At 42.1% G+C, this 21,653-nt stretch overlaps 1 protein-coding gene across 5 annotated transcripts in view; it reads left to right on the top strand.

Annotated features, from left to right (window-relative positions):
• LOC105492393 (polycystin 1 like 1, transient receptor potential channel interacting) overlaps positions 1-21,653 on the top strand; it is a 183,684-nt gene that overhangs the window by 93,685 nt on the left and 68,346 nt on the right. For all 5 annotated transcript variants that reach the window (XM_071095166.1, XM_071095165.1, XM_071095163.1 and 2 more), the window contains 10 exons: positions 1,663-1,875; positions 2,721-2,948; positions 5,314-5,424; positions 5,540-5,697; positions 7,320-7,420; positions 13,501-13,693; positions 15,479-15,562; positions 17,377-17,584; positions 20,290-20,396; positions 21,201-21,417. In XM_071095166.1, coding sequence (XP_070951267.1) covers positions 1,663-1,875; positions 2,721-2,948; positions 5,314-5,424; positions 5,540-5,697; positions 7,320-7,420; positions 13,501-13,693; positions 15,479-15,562; positions 17,377-17,584; positions 20,290-20,396; positions 21,201-21,417 — 1,620 coding nt within the window. The remainder of the gene's footprint in view (positions 1-1,662; positions 1,876-2,720; positions 2,949-5,313; positions 5,425-5,539; positions 5,698-7,319; positions 7,421-13,500; positions 13,694-15,478; positions 15,563-17,376; positions 17,585-20,289; positions 20,397-21,200; positions 21,418-21,653) is intronic.

The raw sequence follows: 21,653 nt of genomic DNA, 5'->3' as shown, positions 1-21,653 counted from the left end.
TACCTCATGTAAAGGGCCTTTAATAGTGGTTTAAATGCATTTCCAAACTAGTGTAACCTTATTGTTGGTGAAAGAACTAGATTTTAAAAGGTATATCTAAGCCATTAGATATCATTGTGGTTAAATGAGCATGGCCAATAAAAAACAGAATCTCAATTTCATTTCATGGACACACATTATCTAGCAATTGCTAGGAGCTTCTAGGGTACAAAGAAGAAAAATATTAGTCTGTGTTTTAAGCATCGATGAATGAAGTTGCAAACAGATATACTTCAATAAATATGCTTAGTCCTATGATTAGGAGAATGACAAAATTCTGCACAAACACAAGCAGTGGTGCAGCTGACTTTGTCTCGTGGACATTTGAGGTTGGTTTTAAAAGATATGTAGTAGGGCCTGCTGCGGTGGCTCGCGTCTGTAATCCTAGCACTTTGGGAGGCTAAGCCAGGCGGATCACAAGGTCAGGAGTTCCAGACTAGCCTTGCCAGCATGGTGAAACCCCGTCTCTACTAAAAATACAAAAATTAGCTGGGCATGGTGGTGCACGCCTGTAATCCTAGCTACTCGGGAGGTTGAGGCAGGAGAATCGCTTGAACCTTGGAGGCGGAGGTTGCAGTGAACGGAGATCGCACCATTGCACTCAAGCCTGGGTGACAGAGCGAGACTCTGTATCAGATTAAAAAAAAAAAAAAACATAGTAAAGAATCATAGTTTTGTTAGATGTGATAATGGCATTGTGGGCATGTTTTTAGAAAGAGTCCTCATCTATCAGTACTACACACTAAATTGTTCATGGATAAAAATAATACCTGAGATTTGCTTTTTGCTTTTAAATATTTTTTAAAAGTTGAGTAGAGAATAGAAGAAAGAATATTCAAGTGAATAATTGTTAAAGTTGGGTGATAGGCATATTATACTACTATACTATTCTCTCTACTTTTGTGTAGATTTGAAAGGGGACTACATTAAGAGTTCAGAAAAATCAAGATAAGTCCAGGCATGTCTGTAGTCCCAGCGCTTGGGAGGCTGAGGTGGGAGGATCTTGTGAACCCAGGAGTTCAAGTCTGCAGGGAGTGGCGCTTGTGCCACTGCACTCCAGCCTGGGGGACAGAGTGAGACCCCATCTCTAAACAGAGAGAGACAGAGAGAGAGAGAGAGAGAGAGGAAGAAGGAGGGAGAGAGAGAGAGGAGAAGGAAAAGAGAGAGAGAGAAGTAGGATGGATTTTGCTAATCCAAACGAAGGTAAAGGTACTGCAGGTAGGGGAATCTCTAGGCCATCAAGAAAAAGCCTCAATTCTTTGGGAACAATAAGAGATTCAGGTGCCTTGAGATTAGAATGCACATAGGTAATGGGGAGGGAGAAGGCTGTGGGAGGAGGTGGGGGCCAATTTGTGAAGGGATTTGCCAAGTGGTTGTTGGGGTTTAAACCAAGTAACATCATTAGAGGCCATTTACTTTCCTTTGGTCAAGAGACTGAATATCAGAAAGCAACCTGTTTCTTAGGAAGTTGGCCAATAATCACCTAAAGACAAACCTGGACTTAAATCCAGTTATCTTGGCCCATAGTTCAATCATTTTAATTCCTTATAATAATCAAAGAGGCAAGAATATATGCATCATACTCCGTGAAGCATTTTATTGACATCTTTTTGGTTCGTGCAGCTAAGCTTTATGAGTGCAGTTCTCATCTTCAAATATACCCGGGCGCTCCTTGCTCAGGGCCAGTCCTCAGGGCCATTTGTGGTTGACAAAGGAGTGAGGCTTGAACTCATCGGTCTCATATGTAGAATCTGGGAAGTCTCTGAGCAAGGAAACTCGAAGGAGGAAGGCTATCTACATGAAGAAGGAATTACGGTTATCTCAGATTTATTGTTGGTAAGTCACACTTTTTCTCCATCCATAAAAATACTATTTCCCTCTCCCAGGATGTTAACCTGTATTTGTAATTGCTTCTCAAAACCAAAAACAGAATCAGTTTCTGAAGTACTGTGTTTATTTTTCTGGGTGGCAGTTTCGTATTTGGAGACTTTCATTTTGAATTTTAAATATTTCATGGTAATAGTATAAGGTTTCCAGTGAAACCTTGCTTCTATTTTATCCTTTTTTGTTTTGGTAGGTTTTCATCTGGGATACTTGGGATGTTTGACTCAGAAACATTATTTCTCAGGATACTTTCTGGGTTTTTTTTGAGGAATGATGTGAAGTAATGCAAATGATTTATTACACACAGTAATTCTTAAAGTAGCCCTGCTGATACATAACTGCTTAAAAAGGCCAAAGTTTATTTACTTATTTCTGCTCTGGTAACTTTGGAAATTGTCTCTGAGATTTTTTTATTTTTACTTTATGAAATGGCCAGTGCTTTCAAGAAGAAGTAAGTGAATAGGCTTCTGGCCTTCCTCTCCTGCCAATTTAGCATCCCTCTCCAGTCTTGCTGGTTTATTTAACTGACGGCTACTGTAACATTTGGGAAATTAGCAAGTAAATAGTCTATCTGAACCTACTAATAATCATCACCATTACTCACGAGTGTTTAAGAACATTCGTTGCCTACGTACCCAGCACTGAGTCCTAAGGCCTGCGCTCTTGCTTCCTGCCATCCAGTCTAACTTGAGATGGGCTATCTTTTTAACTACTTTTCTCCTCTCCCCTGGTCTGGATTCAAGACAGTTCGCACATTTGTGTTATAAACACCCCACTCCCTGTACTCTGTGTTTCAGGGTTGTCTCCCTTTGAACCACGTTAGCACTGGGCAGATGGAGTTCCGGACGCTTTTTCATTACAACCTTCAGAGCTCTGTCCAGAGCCTGGGATCTGTCCAGGTGCATTTACCTGGTGACCTTGCTGGGCACAATCCTGCTGGGGCGGAGACACAGAGCCCATGCTACATTAGCCAGCTCATACACTTCAAGAAGAACCCATATCCAGGGCGCCAAGCTCCTGGGCAGGTACAAGCTGACAGATGACCTGCTACTTCTAATGACCATTTCAAATTTGCAGTAATTGGGCTTTAATGACAAAAAAAGAGACTAGGTTGGCATATTTGCACCTGATTTTTGCGTGTTTGCACCCTCTGAGTGTCAAGAGGGGCCACTTAGAACATGTTGCTGACTCTACTCCTCTTAGAAGATTAGCTTCTTCAGAAAACTCCTGGCAAAACTAGATGTCACTTGTATCTGGGTCACTGGGCCCATTCGGTGTTTCCTTGAGGCCTTCTAATCCATTGTTAGAGAACAGAAGGCTCTGGGGGGTTGCAGCATGTGATGCAGTGATTATGCAAGCATTGTGGCCAATCATGTCTTTTTTTTTTTTTTTTTTTTTGAGACAGAGTCTTGCTGTGTCACCCAGGCTGGGGTGCAGAGGCGCAATCTCAGCTCACTGCAGCCTCCGCCTCCTGGGTTCAAGCGATTCTCCTGCCTCAGTCTCCTGAGTAGCTGGGACTACAGGCGCCTGCCACCATGCCCGGCTAATTTTTTCTTGCATTTTTAGTAGAGACAGGTTTTCACCATGTTAGCCAGAATGGTATCGATCTCCTGACCTCGCGATCCGCCCACCTCAGCCTCCCAAAGTGCTGGGATTATAGGCATGAGCCACCGCGCCCAGCCAATCTTGTCTTTAGATCAATGAAGATATGGTTCTAACATCAAATGTGGAGTATACCTGAATGACACTTAAGAAGGGGTTGCTGAGGACATGGCAGTGCTTACCCCCATCCTCCCTGCTCACCGGAGAAGCACAGCTGGGCTGAAACTGCAGGGTGGCCCCTGGCTCCCTGGGAGGTCAGGAGAAACAGGGGACCACAGTGAAAGGGGGATGTGAGGATGGGGAAGTCAGGGAGGATTGTCCCAGCTACTTGGCAATTTTGTAGACATCCACTCGGAAGCTTTGTGAATTACCCCAGGGTCACCGTAAGCGAGTTTGGAAGGGCAGAGAGCAAGGATTCTCTATATTTCTGTAGCCCCAGAGCCCAGTCTGGCTCAAGTACATGGCTCATTTGGTGACCCAACAAATGTCTGATGGATGTATGGACAAATTAATGAGATACATCTTATTTTGGTCAAAAAATGCTCATCTTTTACAGCATTTGCTTTTTTAAATGGAAATGGCTAATCAGCATATGAAAATAATTCAAACTAACAAGCAATAAAAAACACAAATTAAAATGATTTTTTTTAACTTACAAAAGTGCAATTACTTAAAAACACTTACTGCTTGTGGAGGTGCAGTGAGTAAACCATGGCATTTGTCAGTGTGACCTTTTGGAAAGCACTTTGTCAACTAGGCATCCAGCAACAACCTGGCCTACACTGTTACACTTGTAAAAATCTATGCTGGGGAAATGAGAAAAGATTTGTTCAGAGCAAGATGTCTTGTCTTATTTATTTACTCAAAACAACATTATTTATGATAACTCAAATAGAAATGTACCTAAGTGTTCAACATAGGGATAGAGTTCATATACAGTTAATTGATATTATGTCAATTAGGGAATTTTAGTAATTTGGGAAGACTGCAAAAATATAGACAACTGAGGCTGGGTACGGTGACTCACGCCTGTAATCCCAGCACTTTGGGAGACCGAGGCAGGTGGATCACCTGAGGTCAGGAGTTCAAGACCAACCTGACCAACATGGTGAAACCCCCGTGTCTACTAAAAATACAAAAATTAGCTGAGCGTGGTGACACACGCCTGTAGTCCCAGTTATTTGGGAGACTGGGGCAGGAGAATTGCTTGAACCCGGGAGGCAGAGGTTGCAGTGAGCCAAGATCACACGACTGCACTCCAGCCTGGGCGACAGAGCAAGACTCCGTGTTAAAAATATATATATATGTGTGTGTGTGTGTGTGTGTATACATCTCTCTATATATAGATATAGACGACTAAATTGTCTGCCAAATATGTACTCTATTACATAGCAAAATTTGATACTCGACATCCTGAAATATGATTTGCTTGAACAATGGGACTATAGAAAAGCTGTTCTTCACTCTTCTATATACTTTTCTATACCTTCCTGATTATCTACAATGAGCAGATATTTCTTTTGTAATAGCTTTTAAAATAAAAAATACTTCAAAATACTTTAGAAATAATTGATTTTAATAAGAATGATGCAAATGAAGCATTGTATCCACTCCAATCCTGCCATCCTGACTAGTAAAACTGGTTTATTTTTGTATGCTAACCTCTAATACCAGACATACAATTTTATGTAAGTGTAATACAGCACCACGATACTTTAGTTTGCTGCTTTTCTCACTTAAGTCCACTGCTTGCTGTCATTTGCTCTGAGATGGTCTTTGTTCCCCAAGATTGGTGGAGTTGTGGGCCTCAACCTCTATACCTGCTCCAGCAGAAGACCCATCAACTGGCAGTGGCTAAGGAAACCCGTGATGGTCGAGTTTGGGGAGGAAGATGGCCTGGTAAGGAGAGCCTTTCTCGGTATCTCTGCTTCATTTAGGCTCTGCTGGCTGATTTTTAATGTGCTTGTTTTACCAAAGGCAAATTTTGCTTAACTTGTTTTCTTTTTGATGACAGGATAATAGGAGAAATAAAACAGCATTTGTATTGCTTCGGGATAAAGTGAATCTCCATCAGTTCACTGAGCTTTCTGAAAACCCGCAGGAATCTCTACGGATAGAAATTGAATTTTCCAAACCTGTTACAAGGGCATTTCCTGTCATGTTGCTAGTAAGGTGTGTAGATGGTGACAGCTACAATGAGAATGAGATTGGAGTAAGACATATTGTCCTTAGGAATGTTTTGTGAAAAATAATCAGTGAATTAAATTGTGTTTTTAAAGCAATAATAAGGCTTATTGTTTAAAGAAATTGTTATCTATTCTGCCGCTCAGACAGTAAGCTTCCTGACTTTGGTTTTTGAGTTTGGATTCCTGCTTGTTAACATTATTAGAGTGAGAAGCATTATAATTATTAGTGATAATGCATACAGTCTCATTTAGAAATCTAATTCTCTCAGCATAGGTCTGAGCTAGATTTTTTTTATTTTTCCGAAAGGAAAAAATGTATTTAAATTTATATATCTAAGAAAACTTGATAAAATAATTATTTTTCTCAGGGATGTTGAGTTCACGAGACTTGTATAGGCCTCAGTTAATAAATAAATTACCTGGGAAGGTAATTGACTATTGGGAAGGTAAGTGACTATTGAAAAGATTCTTTGAAATTCTACAGCAAAGGTGCTAATGGAAACCAACAGTCTGCAGAGTTGGCTGGAGGTCTGGATGGGCAGGGCCTTGATCACTTTCCTTCTCCGAGTCCCCGTGTGTTTAGTCTATGTGGCAAAGATGCTCACTGTTCTACTCCTCCTGGTTGGTTAGGTGGGCATCTCAACTAGATTAAAGGGTTCTCGTGAACAAGGCTGTATCTTATGCAGGCGCTGTCCACACCACCCTTAGCACACAGTTTAATCTCTGCTTATTGGCCTGACCCTCATTCTGCCAACTTAGCTAACCATTCGATGTCTAAAAGTGGCTATCTGCTTAGAGTTTGGATTTTAATTTATTTCTTTAAGTCACATGCAGAAAAACTAAATCAGTTCTGAGGAATTTCTGAGTCTAACTACTAAGACTACTATTTAGCTTTGTGTTGCTATCTTTTATCTACAAACAGTTTACGGTAAAAAGTTAATACAAACATGCAAACATATGTGTGTGTACTACAGTGCCCCTCCCTAACCACGTGTAGCCAGTGCTGTTTGTCTTATTCCTACAGACTATGCTGGCCGTTCTTGTACTTGTTTGCTACTGAAGTGTTTGTTATTTGGTTTGGTTTTTTGTTTGTTTTTGAGATGGAGTTTCATTCTTGTTGCCCAGGCTGGAGTGCAATGGTGCAATCTCGGTTCACTGCAACCTCTGCCTCCCAAGCGATTCTCCAGCCTCAGCCTCCCGAGTAGTTGAGCTTACAAGTGTGAACCACCGCGCCCAGTTGATTTTGTATTTTTAAGTAGAGATGGGGTTTCACCATGTTGGTCAGGCTGGTCTTGAACTCCCAACCTCAGGTGATCCACCCACCTCGGCCTCCCGAAGTGCTGGGACTACAGGTGTGAGCCACAGCACCCGGCCAAAGTGTTTGTTTTTAATGAGATGCAGGGTGAAAGTGTTATGTAGGAGTTTTTACTAAGAGACCTGGTGGCGTTGTGGAATTAAGCACATTGACCCTTTTTAGTCCCAGGCTACCTCCTTGCAGTGACAAGGGTATTTTGCACAAATTGAGCAAACTCTTGATAGAAATTTGACTAAAATCTTTGAGAGAGAAGAAAAAAATTGAGAAATCCCTATTTCGTTTTTATCTCCTAGGTTCTCTGAGAAACCTACTCCCTCTGATTTTCTTGTGAAGCAGATCTACTTCTGGGATGAGTCAATTGTGCAGATTTATATACCTGCTGCTTCTCAGAAAGGTCAGTGGACAAGGCGCCATCTTTTCCAATTCTGTTGGCATGATTAAAACATCCCCTATAACCTTTGTATGTATAGTGGTGTTTTTCTTTATTCATGACAAAAACATCAAAATCCTTTTTCTCTGCTTGCTTATAAACAAACTGCTCCACTGTGGATACCCCACATGGAAACTGCCCATGGTGAGCACCATCCTTGTGACGCAGTGGCTGCTGCTGCTCCCTGCCCTGCCCATCCCTCCCCAGCTGGTCTCTCCTGCCTCCTCCTGACCCTCAGGGCTCTGTGTGTGCTCAGGCTGAGTCTTCGCCTGCAGCACCCTCCTGCCTTGCTTCCCTCAAACTTACCTCTGCTGAGCTTCCCTGACTGCAGAGTTGACCCAGGACTTCTGAGATGTCTCTGTATCTCACATTATCAACAGGGCACAGGACCCCCTCTGAAGCAGTGTGGGGGCAGAGTGTGAAGTTTGGAGCTCACCCCTTCTCCATGTTCTGCCCCTGGTGGCTTAGGATTCTGAGCCTCCCCAAAAAAGCAAGAAACTGAAGCTCAGTGGGCTGAAGTGGCACCCACAGGCAACTCACCATACACGCGCTTTACATTGACTTCCACAGGCCCTGGCCCTGGAGAGGAGCTGGCTTCTGACTGTCAGTGAGTGGGCCAGACCCACTGTCTCTACATTTTTATTGGGATATAGTTATTTTCCTCTGAGAACCAGTATTTGTTTCTTTTAAAAATGAATCAAACTGTATTGCTCACCAAATTCAAAATCTCAATGGTATTTTTTAATGTTGCATTTCGTGTGTTCTTTTTCAGTTTTTATTGTAATTTCAAGTTGATGGAAAATTAGAAAAATATGTACAACATATACCTGTATCCTTTTCCTTGAGATTCACTATTTGTTGATTTCTGCCTCATTTGCCTTATCTGCATGTGTACAGGTGTGCACACGTGGGTGGGGGATGTTTTTGACGGGGAGGACAAGCCATTGGAGAGAAAGTTAGTTGCAGGCCCTGTGACATACCACCCCTAAATACTTAAACATCTCATGAGAACAAGGGCATTCTCTACAAAACTCAGTACACTATCATAAGGAAAAGAAATCAATGTTAATTCAAGAATATCTATTCTGTAATCCACAGTTAAATTTTTAAAATCCCCCCAAATGCCTTCTATAGCTCTTTATATTTTTAAATCAGAAGTAGGTCAAAGTTCATGAATGCATTTTGTTGCTGTGTTTTTATATAGTCCCTTTAAAAATCTACAACACACTCCCAATTTTTGCCTTTTTTTTTTTTTCCAGACTTTTTTTTATGAGCTTAGGTTAGTTATTTTCTGAATGTTGTACATTCAGGAAATTGCCTGACTGTTTCCTCATGATTAAATTCAGCTCACAGATGATTGGCAGCATATTCCATAGGCGATGGTGCTAAGCTTGGTAATTTGCTTGGGGAAAGAACCTCCAATCTCTCCATTTTCCCCTTTGAGAGATGATACTTGTGAGACCATCTTAGTATCTTCTTCCCCTACAAACTGTCACCCCGTGATTTTAAGGACCTGTGGGTGATATAGGTACACAGAAGGCTACAAAATGGTGATTTGCTAATTCCACCATGAATTAACTGGCATTCTTCAGTAAAGAAGAGCTTCTGTCTCTCTCTATCTTACTCTTGCTCTCTTGTCTCTATGGTGCATAGCGTTTCTTAAAAATTCAATGTGTTTAGTTCACCTCCACTATTTTTCTTTTTGATGCACAAATTATTCCAGTGGGAGCTCCTCCAAGATACTACCTGAGGTTTTTTTGACATGACATCATGATCCTCAAGTGCTTCTCTACTTTCTGGGACACCAGGGTGTCCTGGCTTATCCTGTGTTTGGCCAGCCCTTCCTTGGAACTGGCCATGTCCTCTGTGAGGCTTGGTTCATTGATGGGAAATGAAATTAGAACACAAGCACTGTGCATCACATTTGCTCATTGCTATTGGAGCATCATTGATTTAACGTGTGTGTGTGTGTGTGTGTGTGTGTGTGTAAAATGCATTCATGACAATGCCTTAATTCGAATCCAACACCCAGGGTTCCTTCTTACTTTCTCCCATTGTGTGTTCAGATCCCCATTCTCCTACAGTGAGAATTCCAGTCGCCAAAACATGAGAACTTGAGAGCCAGTTTCCAATGACCTAAATTCACTTTGCTGTATCCTACAGTATATATAAAATCGTTTTAGAATTACAGCACCTGTACCCTTAACAATCACAAATCTACCAGATAAAGTTCAATATTTCTTTCTAGATTTTTTGGTTTAGTTTTGACTTTACGTTCTTACATGATATATTACAGTAAGAGCACATAGTCAAAAGTTAGTTGAATTAATTATTTTCTCTGTGGGGTTTTGCTATACATTTTATATACAGCTATGTTCACTTTTTTGCATGTACTTAATGCTAAGGCTTACTTTTATCCTTTTGTTTTGTTTTTGTTTTTGTTTTTGAGTCAGAGTCTCGCTCTTGTTGCCCAGGCTGGAGTGCAATGGCGCGACCTTGGCTCACTGCAACCTCCACCTCCCGAGTTCAGGCGATTCTCCTGCCTCAGCCTCCCGGGTAGCTGAGATTAAAGGCATGCACCACCAGGCCCAGCTAATTTTTGTATTTTTAATAGAGACAGGGTTTCACCATGTTGGTCAGGCTGGCCTTGAAATCCTGACCTCGGGTGATCCACCCTCCTTGGCCTCCCAAAGTGCTGGGATTACAGGCGTGAGCCACGGTGCCCAGCCCCATTTTTTAACATTAATTTATGTTTTGAATTTGTGAGACATTTTATTGTTCAAATGTCTAAAGCACATTTAAAGATGTATGTATTCAGAGCTAAATCTTTCAACAGCCTTATTCCTCTACCTTGTTCTCACCTAGTCCTTATAGGTAATTGTTTTCATTTGTTTCCTTTATTTTATTTTATTTCAGTGGTTTTTGGTTACGTGAATAAGTTCCTTAGTGGTGATTTGTGAGATTTTGGTGCACGCATCACCTGAGCAGTATACCCTGTACCCTATACATAGTCTTTTATCTCTTACCCCCACATCCTTACCCCCAAGTCCCCAAAGTCCTATTATATCATTCTTATGCCTTTGCATCCTCATAGCTTATCTCCCACATATAAGTGCGAACATACAATGTTTGGTTTTCCATTCCTGAGTTACTTCACTTAGAATAGAGCTACTTCACTTAGAATAGAGTTACTTCACTTAGAATCTCCAACTCCATCCAGGTTTCTGCAAATGCCGTTGTTTTGTTCCTTCTTATGTCTGAGTAGTATTCCATGGTGCACACATAACATATTTTCTTTATCCTCTTGTTGCTTGGTGGGCATTTAGGTTGGTCCTGTTGTACTAGTTTACATTCCCACAAGCAGTGTGAAAGCATTCCTTTTCACCACATACACACCAACATCTATTATTTTTTGATTTTTAAAAATTATGGCCATTCTTGCAGGAGTAAGACGGTATCTCATTGTGGTTTTAATTTGCATTTCCCTGTTACTTAGTGATGTAGCATATTTTTTCACATATTTTTTAGCCATTTATATATCTTCTTTTGAGAATCGTCTGTTCATGTCCTTGCCCACTTTTTGATGGGGTTGTTTTTTCTTGCTGATTTGTTTGAGTTCCTTATAAATTCTGGGTATTAGTCCTTTGTCACATGCATAGTTTGCAGATTTTTTCTCCTACTCTGTTGGTTGTCTGCTTACTCTGCTGATTATTTCTTTTGCTTTGCGGAAGCTTTTTGGTTTAACTGGGTCCCATCTATTTATTTTTGTTTTCAATGCATTTGCTTTTGGGTCTTGGTCATGAATTATTTGCCTAAGCCAATGTCTAGAAGAGTTTTTCCGATGTTATCTTTTAGAATTTTTATAGCTTCAAGTCTTAGATTTACGTCTTTGATCCAGCTTGAGTTGATTTTTTACATAAAATGAGAGATGAGGATCCAGTTTTATTCTAATACATGTGGCTAGCCAATTATCCCAGCACCATTTGTTGAACAGGGTGTCCTTTACTCACTTCATGTTTTTGTTTGCTTTGTCAAAAATCAATTGGCTTTAGGTATTTGGCCTTATTTTTGGGTTCTCCATTCTGTTCCATTGGTCTACATGCCTATTTCTATGCCACTGGCATGCTGTGTTGGTAACTATAGCCTTGTAGCATAGTTTGAAGTCTGGTAATGTGATGCCTCCAGATTTGTTCTTTTTGCTTAGTATTGCTTTGGCTATGTGATTCCATATGAATTTTAGGATTGTTTTGTCTAGTTCTGTGAAGAACGATGATTATAATTTTTTTTTGTTTTTTTGTTTTTTTGAGACTGGAGTTTCACTCTTGTTGCCCAGGCTGGAGTGCAATAGCACGATCTTGGCTCACCACAACCTCCACCTCCTGGGTTCAAGCGATTCTCCTGCCTCAGCCTCCCGAGTAGCTGGGATTACAGGCATGTGCCACCACACCTGGCTAATTTTGTATTTTTAGTAGAAACGGGGTTTCTCCATGTTGGTCAGGCTGGTCTCGAACTCCCGACCTCAGGTGGTCCACTCACTTCGGCGTCCCAAAGTGCTGGGATTATAGGCGTGAGCCATTGCGCCCTGCCTCGATTATTGTAATTTTATGGGAATTGTTTTTCTGATGTTTCTTTTTGGGAAAATAAGCCCATGCATACCCACATTATTGCCCCTTATTTCTTACACTCATTTGCATTGTGCTTTTCTTAGTTAAATTACATATTTAGAAATCACTTCATATGTATTTATTCATCAATATCTTTTTTTTTTTAACTGCTGTGTGCTTCTCCATTGTATAGATGGACCATAGTTTATTCAGCCAGTCTCCTATGTATTTGCATGGAAGACTTGTGCATATACTGTATTAAATGTAGTGGGAGGAGTGTATCTTCAAGTTTAATTCCTAGGTAGGCTGTTCCTGGGTTGAACAGTAAATGCCTATGTGATTTTGGTAAGTATTGTCACATTCACCTCCAGCAGTGTCTGACGCTGCCTGTTTTCCCACTTCTTTGCCAACAGGATGTATTTTCAAGCTGTTGAGTTTTGCCAGTCGTATAATTGAGAAACGTTCATTTTAATATGCATTTTATATGAATTAAGTTGGGTATTTTTTCATATATTTAAAACCATTATCCACTTTTTTTTCTGTGAATTGTTCGTATATGCCCATTTTTGTATTGAGTTTGTTTTTTCTTGATATTTAAGAGCTCTTTATATGTTAGGCTATTTTTAAAATAATAATTTATCCACCATTTCTTGTAAGACTCTTAGATTTTGAGCCATAGTTCAAAATTTATTTCTTACGTCCAAATTATAAAAGAAGTCATTCATGTGTTCCTCAGTACTTGCGCAGTTTGTTTTGTTTTTTCTCTTTTATTTAGATATCTGATTTGCTAATATTTATTATTATTTTTTATAGTATGAGGTGCCCATATTTTTACAAACGGCTAATGTCTAGTTGTCCCAACACCATTTATTAAAAAGTCTTGGGGCAATTTTTAAATAAATAGAGTATTAAATACTTTTGCTTCTAAACATAAAAAGTAGGCTAAACATTAAAAAAAAAAAATGTTAGGCTAAAACTCCACAGGTAATTGTGCCGTCCTTACCAGAATGGGTTCAGACTCTGGGTATACCAAAATTTCACAGGCTGGCTGACAAACTGGCAAGGAGTAGGAAGTGGGCTTGAATGGCAGCTAAAGAAACTGACTCAACCCTCTTCCATCCCCACTAGGGTCGGGGGTGGCCTGTTCAGGGTGTCAGGGGGCACTTGGAACATAAGGGATGCTAGAAACACTGTTTTTCTTCCCAATTCTCTACCGTTCCTCAATTCATATCTGCATCCAGGAGCTTTGACTGGGTGGATTTAATCCAAATTTAAATGCTCCAAGGACAGGAAATGTCTAGAATTTGATGCTGTCTTTCAGTTCTTGCTCATCTCTAGTCCTTGTCCCCACCTATCTGCCTACTTTCTCTGCATTTAAAATGGAGAATGCTTTTCTGCAAACCTCAGGTTGTATTTTTAATTTATGTTTTCTCTTTTTAGATGTCAATGTAGGCTATTTATCCTTATTGGATGCTGATTATGACAGAAAACCTCCAAACAAATATTTAGCGAAGGCAGTGAACTATACGGTACATTTCCAGTGGATCCGATGCCTGTTTTGGGACAAGAGAGAGTGGAAATCTGAACGTTTCTCTCCACAACCAGGAACTTCTCCTGAAAAAGTGACCTGCAGGTATAGACACATTTGAGAAAGAATCTGAGATTTTTAGTAAATGACTGTCTTGTCTTCTGCGTTTGGCCCAACCCCCAGAGCCTTTCCTGAACCTTGTCCGTAAGAAGCTGGAGCACCCTTGGTTTGTACAACTCTCCAGCCTATGTCAGTTCTCTTGTAGCCGGGTCGTGTGTCAGCCTTGGTTCTCCCACTCTGTGGGCTCCCAAGGAGCAGGGGCTGCTCTATAGACTGTCTTTGTGTTCCTTCTTCCCATGGTGACTGTCATGCAGGAGGTGTTTAGTAAGTGTTGAAGACGTGAGTCAGTGGATGAGTGGTAGATGAACCCATCCGTTTTCTTATCACAGAAGTGCCGACATCCATTGAGTATGCAGTTTGTAGTCAGGCAGGTGGGACCCTCAGCTCTCACCATGCCCCCATGTTGCCCTGAGGGTCCCTCATCTTCAGAGGACCCTCCACAGCCTGGTGGTGAAGGTGTGCTTTCTGAGGCAAGAAAAGTCTCTGCGCAAAGATGAGCAGCCTCCTCAGAAATTTCTGGGTATATGAGTCATGTCACTAAATTAGAAATTATTTGTCTTCTAGCTGACTAACAATTCTATGAGAGACTCAGTTCATTCTTTTTTGTTGCCCTTACCTTTTCATTAGGAGAGAGATAAACAATTATTAGGCATATTTAGAAATAGAAATAGTCATTTCTAAATAAGCCATAGGACACTATATTTTGTGATTTCCTGCTAGGAGGCAAATATATCCAGATCATACCATATCAGTGCAATTCATAACCGCTTATTGATTTTCTTATGTTTTCTTATGTTGCACTCTTAAATTTATCTAATGCCATTTCTAGGAGTACATCCAAACTTACTGGTAATGGCCCAATATTTTGCTTCAATATTAAATTATTGATAAATGCATTAATGCAGTCATTCATTCTACATTACATAACTACTCTCTGATAGGCACATTTTTGTGAGCCAAGGGTACAAAAGTGAATAACAGGCCAGGCGTGATGGCTCATGCCTGTAATCCCAGCACTTTGGGAGGCCGAGACGGGTGGATCACTTGAGGTTAGGAGTTTGAGACCAGCCTAGCCAGCATAGCGAAACCCCATCTCTACTAAAAATACAAAATTAGATGGGCACACACTGGCAATCCCATTTACTTGGGAGGCCAAGGCACAAGAATCACTTGAACCTGGGAGGCAGAGGTTGCAGTGAGCTGAAATCATGCCACTGCATTCCAGCCTGGGCAGCAGAGCGAGACTCCATCTCAAAAAAAAAAAAAAAAAAATCAATAACACATAGGACCTGCTCACAAGCTAATGAGGGTGAGATAGACTGTACTTTTAAAAAAGGAGACAGTGTTTACAGTGATTGTCAGGGTTGAATGTTTGTAATGCCAGGAACTGGCGCTTAGGCAGAGAAGTTGGCCAGAGCTTGACTAGTGGCACAGCTAGGCTGTGACTGGGACCCAAGAGCCTCAGGCTGCAGCCATGCTGTGGAGGGCTGTCATGAAGACCGCCATCTGCTCTGAACTCTTGTGTCTCAGGACAGCCTCCATGGGAGCCATGTATCCCAACACACAGATGTGAAGAACTCTGGCACAAAAGAAGAGTCCCTCGTTTCTAACTTAGGTTTCAGGTGAATCTTTTAAACTGGGTCTTAGTCATAAAGTTATCATTATTGCAGTCTTTCTTCCTTTTCACATTCCTTTAACCAACATGCCTTCGCACTGTCAACAGCTGCTCTCTCCACACATTCTGTATCCTCATCCGCATTTCCCTCCTAGCTACGATCGCCTTGCGGCATTTGGTCTCCTAAGGAGGAAGCTGAAGGCCAGTTTTGAAGTGAGTGACATTTCCAAGTTACAGAGGTAAGTTCTATTTCCTACATAAAGACTTCATAGACTTTATTTGTTTTATGGTTCACTCAGGATGTCCACATATAATTCCAGGGGTGCTTGAAATCCATGTTACTTACTATCATTGTGTTTTTGAAATACGCGTGTTAGTGGATAATTGTCTTTAAATATTCTTTATAATTATCTTTAAATATTCTTATAGTTGAATATATACATATATATTTTGTCTCTCTATACTTAAATTCACTGATGAGAGATTCATAAACACAAGAAAGTCAACATACTTTTCGTATTTTTAAGTTTAGTTTTAGTTCAGTGTGAATTTGGTCAATTATTATTGATAGAGTTGATATCTACAGTGACAATACTGCCTAAAGGGCTTCTCCTGGTTTATGTTTACTGTCATAGCCTAATTATTAATAGCTCCCTCTTTCTCTCTCTGGAGTATCTCATTTTAGATAATAAATTTAAAATGTACACTATTTTTATAGCCACTTTTATATGAAATGGCTATATTTAGACTCAGATATGGGTGAAGTGAGTTTAAGCTGATATGGACAGGAGCCTTCCCTGTCTTATTTATCAGTGTCACCCTACATTTAATACAATGCTCAGAGTAAATATTTGCTGAATGAATAATTCTCTTCTCATTATATTCATGTAATAGGAAGCTCTACTTTATTATTTCATCAATCATATTACTTCATAGACTAGTTGATGGATCAGATAATTAGTAATAAGACATTAATTGCTAATGCAACAGATGCTGGATACAGATAAGGTCACTGACCATTCAGTGATCAGGGCTCAGAGGACAGCAGCCTCAACCGTGGTATCTGCGGCATTGATATCGCTGGGGCTGGAGCAAACCATGGGAGAAGCAGCTCTGGAAGGTGTCCAGGGAGAGGCAACATCTGAAGTTCTACAGGGGCAGTAGCAAGTGGGATATCTGGCCAGAATCTTGAAGATTTCAGAGTATTGTCCAGGTGGAAGGATGTGAGCACCCTGCAGAGCTCATGGGGCAAAGCTCTGAACAGGCTCTATCCTGGTGGGGAGAAAGAGGGCAGGTGAGAAACTAAGAACAGAGCCCAATCCTCAGATGAAATCAAAGCGCAGAATGGCAGGGGATGGGGCGGGCAACATCCCCATGTGGCATAGACCCTGGTGCCCACCCTCTGAGATCCCATCAGAAATCTATGAGACTCCAGTTAGGTTAGAGTCCCAGCACAGCAGCTTGATATGAACGTCATTCTACAGATCTGTGGGGGTTCAGTGATCTCTCCCCAGCCAGTGTTGGTGGCTGGGAACAGGTAGGTGGAGGCTGCAGGTAGGGAACAAGCAGCAGCATCCACAGGGGCAGTGGAAGGCACAGGCAGGGGCTCCAAAACATCACCAACATCTCCTAGCCTTGTTCTGGTAGCAGGAGAGGGAGAGAGGGAGAAACATAATGCCACTTGTATGTTTCAAGAATTGTGTGTATTTATATTGCTTAATCTTTACAATAGCAGTGAGATTGGCATTCTTAGCCATAGTTCACAATGAAAGTTCCTCAGAGCCAGCATGGCACAGCCTCTTGGTACAGAGGCTGGTCCATTACAAGGTTTCTTTGACTCTGGAGTCCATGCTTGTGGGGTGCTGCTCGCTGGACCATGGGCCAGTTCCCTGCCTTCAAAGCCCTCCCAATTCAGCTTCCAGCAAGTGTAAAAACGTATCAATGAAGCCCAGCAGAGACTTTTGTGTATAAGGGGTTAGGGGTGGCAATCAGTCTTTTCCTATATGTCTATTTTCATGAGCAATTTTCTTTATATCTCTCCTTTCGTTTATAGCCACCCAGAAAACTTGCTTCCCAGTATTTTTATTATGGGTTCTCTGATTCTTTATGGATTTTTGGTTGCTAAAAGCAGACAAGTAGATCATCAGGAAAAAAAGAAATCTGGTTACATCTTTCTGCAAGAAGCCCCCTTGCCAGGCCACCAGCTGTATGCGGTCATCATTGACACTGGCTTCCGAGCTCCGGCCAGGTTGACCTCAAAGGTAGCTCAAGCATCTGGGGGTACTCTTTGATGGTGTCTAAGCAATGTCAGCATCAGAAGTGAGGATCTGGTGATTTGGCTTCCCTGTCTGTTACCTGTCACAGCAGGCCCATCTCATTGCTGAGGCAAGGCTTGCCTGCCCTTTCCAGGGCCCTCCCTCAGCCTGCACGTCTGTCAGGGTGAAGAACAGACCCCTTCACCTTCTGCAGCTGTTCCAGTCCCTTCTCCTTCTGTCTCCACTGTGGAAAGCAGCCCGGGGAGATCTGTTCTGTCTCTGAGTGGATCTTTGAGACTCTGAGAATGAGACGTACTATACTGAGCTTGGGGCAGAAAACGACAGTCCCAGAGAAGCTGGTGGAGGATGAAGGTGGGGTGGGAAGCAGGATGCGGTGGAGGAGGAGGAAATAGTCCAGCACTGGGCCCAGTGGAGCAGCGGTGCCGCGGTGAGCTGTGGAGGTGAGGTCTGCAGGGGCGGAAATGGAGCCTGGGCAGAGCCATGTGCAATTCGAAGTGCGTGCGACACGAATCCCTCAAAGAGAGGGAGGCTCCCTCTACCCTTGGAACTCACGTTCCCATTTCCCAAGGGAACCGTGGTTACTTTATGGAATCCATAGGATTGGGGTGTGGATGAGAAAGAGTTAGATGGGAGGATGAATGAGATCGGGTGCCACAGTGTAGTAGGATAGATGGGGACACATTTTTAAAGCTTATGTGGTCCTTACCATAAACCCTTCATCTACCAACTGTATATTTAAATTGTCTGTCAGATAAACATACATGTATATATTCATGAGCAATGCATACACATAGGAATGTTCTTAACCTAACAAAGGAAGATTTAGTGGTGAAGCTTTAGATGGTTTCTAAGGGATGTCTGCTGTCAGCACTGCAATTTATCATTGTGCTACAAATCCTGGTAAAAACAATAAAGCAAGAAATAAAACAGGAATATAAGATTCCAAAAGGGAGAAAGAGATGGTTCTTTTTTTTTTTTTTTTTTTTTTTTTTTTGTGACAGAGTCTCGCTCTGTCACCCAGGCTGGAGTGCAGTGGCCGGATCTCAGCTCACTGCAAGCTCCGCCTCCCAGGTTCACGCCATTCTTCTGCCTCAGCCTCCCGAGTAGCTGGGACTACAGGCGCCCGCCACCTCGCCCGGGTAGTTTTTTATATTTTTTAGTAGAGACAGGGTTTCACCGTGTTAGCCAGGATGGTCTCAATCTCCTGACCTCGTGATCCACCCGTCTCGGCCTCCCAAAGTGCTGGGATTACAGGCTTGAGCCACCGTTCCCGGCCAAGAGATGGTTCTTCGCACAGGATGAGGTTGTCTACACAGCAAATGAAGAAGCATGTTCACGCTAATGATTAGCACTAATAGCATTTAAGAAACTTGCTGAATTTTTGATTGAGAAAAAATCATCAAAATAATCTCTATAAAACAGCAATGACTATTTATAGCATGGAGTTGAAAACAAGAACCTCTTTGTCACAGTAAAAAATGGTGGGGTGCCTAGAAGTGAATTCATCAAACCCCACATACAAGACCATCATGAAAGAACTATCCCCAATATGCATAAGAGATCTAAAGAGCTATGTTTATGGATGAGAAAGCCAATTTTCCTTTGTCATTTCTCCCAAATTAATCTATAACTTTAATAATAATAGTGTGAATGAAATTCTATTAATATACTCACTTTACAGATGAAAACCTAAGGCATAATCAGGTTAAATCCAATTAAATCTATTCATAATTCTAGGAAGGTGTTTTGTGGAACTTGGAAAACTGATCTTAAAATTCAGGTGGAAAAGAATACAAGAGAATTGCAATACCAGTCATGCCGACTCTCAAGAGAAGAACAGGGCAGGGACTCCCTACCCAATATTCAGGCTTATTTTGAAACTGTAGTACCTGAGATCATGTCGTGACCTCAGGAGAGGTACTGAGGAGGGATTTCTGGGGGAGACTAGAGGTCTTACAAACCACAGGAAAGGGGGCACTGTGTAAAAAATATTTTGGAACAATAGCTGTCCTTGTAGAAAAAAGGTACTATTGAATCTTTACATCATACACACAAAAAATAAACTCCAGAACATTAGAGAGAGAAAGGTGAAAACACAAAGTTTAGAAACTAGTCAAAGAAAATATACACTTTGGAATAAGGAAGGATTTCAGAAACAGAAATTTCTTTCTTAAATGAAAGTTTGATAAGTGACATTACATCAGAATTGTTCATTTCTGTGTGACAGAAGACAGCAGTGAGGAATGACAAGCCCAGCCAGATTGATGTGTGCCTCCCCAGGGTATGCCTGCAGGTGCATGGGTACCCTACTCCGGGTCTAGGCTGCTCTGGCATCTCCCTGCCAAGCCACAGGGAGGAAAATGGCGTACCCACCGTGGTGCTCTCCTGCTCTCATGAGAAAACAAACGCCCTCCCGAAACCTAGTTGGGATCTGGCTTTTCTAGATCAAGAAGGTGAGGAAATGGCCAATTCTACCAGGCTCCACTTCAAGGCCCTCCTCTGCTCTCTCCAGGGAAGTCTGGGACTGGGCGTGCCCTCTCATTCCCTGGCTCCAGGCTGTGGCACTCCACCATGCAGGTGGTTTTGTGGAAGGGTAAGACGCTGGGAGAAAGTGCGAGGAACCCTGCCCAGCATTGCATGGCGTCTGCTGTGAAACAGCCTGAGTTCCCACCCCTGTTCTTTGTTTTGAGGTGTACATTGTTTTATGTGGTGACAACGGACTGTCAGAAACCAAGGAGCTCTCCTGTCCAGAGAAGCCCCTGTTTGAAAGGAATTCCAGACACACCTTTATCCTGAGGTATTCCAAAATATTTCACTGCTAGATTTGGGAAAGAGAGGCCAATCAGAATTAGTGCAGCCTTATCACAAATACAAAACAGACTACGTAACATTGGTCTCTAATAGTGAGCATCAATTTATATACAAACAATTTTATGATGTATTTTTACAGTTTGTTATTCTGAGTAGATTAAACAATAGGTTTATGCGAGGCAAGGAAGGAAGGAGGGTGGGGGAAGAAGACTTACTGATTTTACATGTTAGTAAAGTTCATAATCAGTGTTTTCTATGACACTAAACCTTCTGACCTTAATTAGGTTTGTCCCCAGTTTGGAAGAGCGAGGACACGTGGTGTCACAAAGATGGTGGGGTTGGAGAAAGAGGGAGTTTAACAAGATAGGATGCAAGCACCTGGCGTTTTAGAAAATATGAAAGGACTGAACTAAATTATTTTTTCTCCTGGTAAATTTCATGCATGATATTTATTGGTTTGGAGTATTATGTCTTCATTAAGAGAGAAAAGGTTAACTTTAATCCACACCAGAGACAAACAGATGAACGAGATTTGTGTGACTTTGGTTTGGGAAAGCTGGTGGATATTGAAGGCCTGAGTGCAGGGTCACTGTGCGTGGTGGGATCTCCCATCCTCTGGTCGGGTTCCAGGGGGCTTCACATGTCACTCTGCATGTCAGTCACCTTTGACATGTCCCATCCCCCCTCTGTGGGCCATCAGTGCCTTGAGGGTGAGCACTGGGGCTGATGGGATGCCAGGACCACACTGTCACCCTCCCAGCTGATGAGACGCTGCTGTGTGTGCCTCCAGCACTCCTGCCCAGCTGGGCCTGCTGAGGAAGATCTGCCTCTGGCACGACAGCCGTGGGCCTTCCCCAGGCTGGTTCATCAGCCACGTGATAGTGAAGGAGCTGCACACAGGACAGGGCTGGTTCTTCCCTGCCCAGTGCTGGCTGTCTGCCGGCAGGCATGATGGTCGCGTGGAGCGGGAGCTCACCTGTCTGCAAGGGGGACTCGGCTTCCGGAAGGTAGGCCCCCTCCAGGTGGCCTCTCATGGCGCACCTGGCCGACTGGCAGAGCGTGGCACCTGGCTCTGCTTCGCTTGCCACAGTTGTGTCTTTCAACTCCTCTAAAATGTATTCCTCTTTTCTTAGTTAATTACCAATATATCAAAATATTAAATGATACATTCATTAAGTGGCCATCCAAGCATGAATTAATTACCCTTCCCAATTATTAATTATTGCAGTAATGCTTCTCTGTA

This window comes from Macaca nemestrina, chromosome 4, assembly GCF_043159975.1.
Source record: "Macaca nemestrina isolate mMacNem1 chromosome 4, mMacNem.hap1, whole genome shotgun sequence".
Classification (NCBI taxonomy): domain Eukaryota; kingdom Metazoa; phylum Chordata; class Mammalia; order Primates; family Cercopithecidae; genus Macaca; species Macaca nemestrina.
This window is presented reverse-complemented; position numbering and strand designations above follow the sequence as displayed.